Source organism: Nanorana parkeri, unplaced genomic scaffold (assembly GCF_000935625.1).
Source record: "Nanorana parkeri isolate BGI_ZX_2015 unplaced genomic scaffold, ASM93562v1 scaffold1320, whole genome shotgun sequence".
Classification (NCBI taxonomy): domain Eukaryota; kingdom Metazoa; phylum Chordata; class Amphibia; order Anura; family Dicroglossidae; genus Nanorana; species Nanorana parkeri.
In genome coordinates this window covers 370,827-371,035 of record NW_017307588.1, presented here as the reverse complement: position 1 = coordinate 371,035, position 209 = coordinate 370,827, and the positions used below count along the sequence as shown (strand labels likewise).

Below are 209 nucleotides of genomic sequence, written 5' to 3'. Positions count from 1 at the left end.
CATAATGATCATTTCAGTATAAGCACACACCTGGAGCAGGCTGGCTGGGCACCGGGGGTGGTAAGGAAGCGCTGAGATCGGCACGCTTTGCCTTCCGCGCGAGTTTCGGAGAAACATTTAACAAAACCGCCTCCTTCCAGCTCTCCTCGATGGACTTCTGCTCGGCTTTCATCTCGGGGTCCTTCTCATCAGGGGGAGAGGCGGCCCGG

General features: G+C 57.4%; 1 protein-coding gene across 1 annotated transcript in view; it reads right to left on the bottom strand.

Moving 5' to 3' along the window:
* Positions 1-209, bottom strand: part of MIEF2 (mitochondrial elongation factor 2) — a 5,981-nt gene that overhangs the window by 3,874 nt on the left and 1,898 nt on the right. Inside the window, exon 2 of the mRNA XM_018569310.1 lies at positions 31-208. Coding sequence (XP_018424812.1) covers positions 31-208 — 178 coding nt within the window. The remainder of the gene's footprint in view (positions 1-30; position 209) is intronic.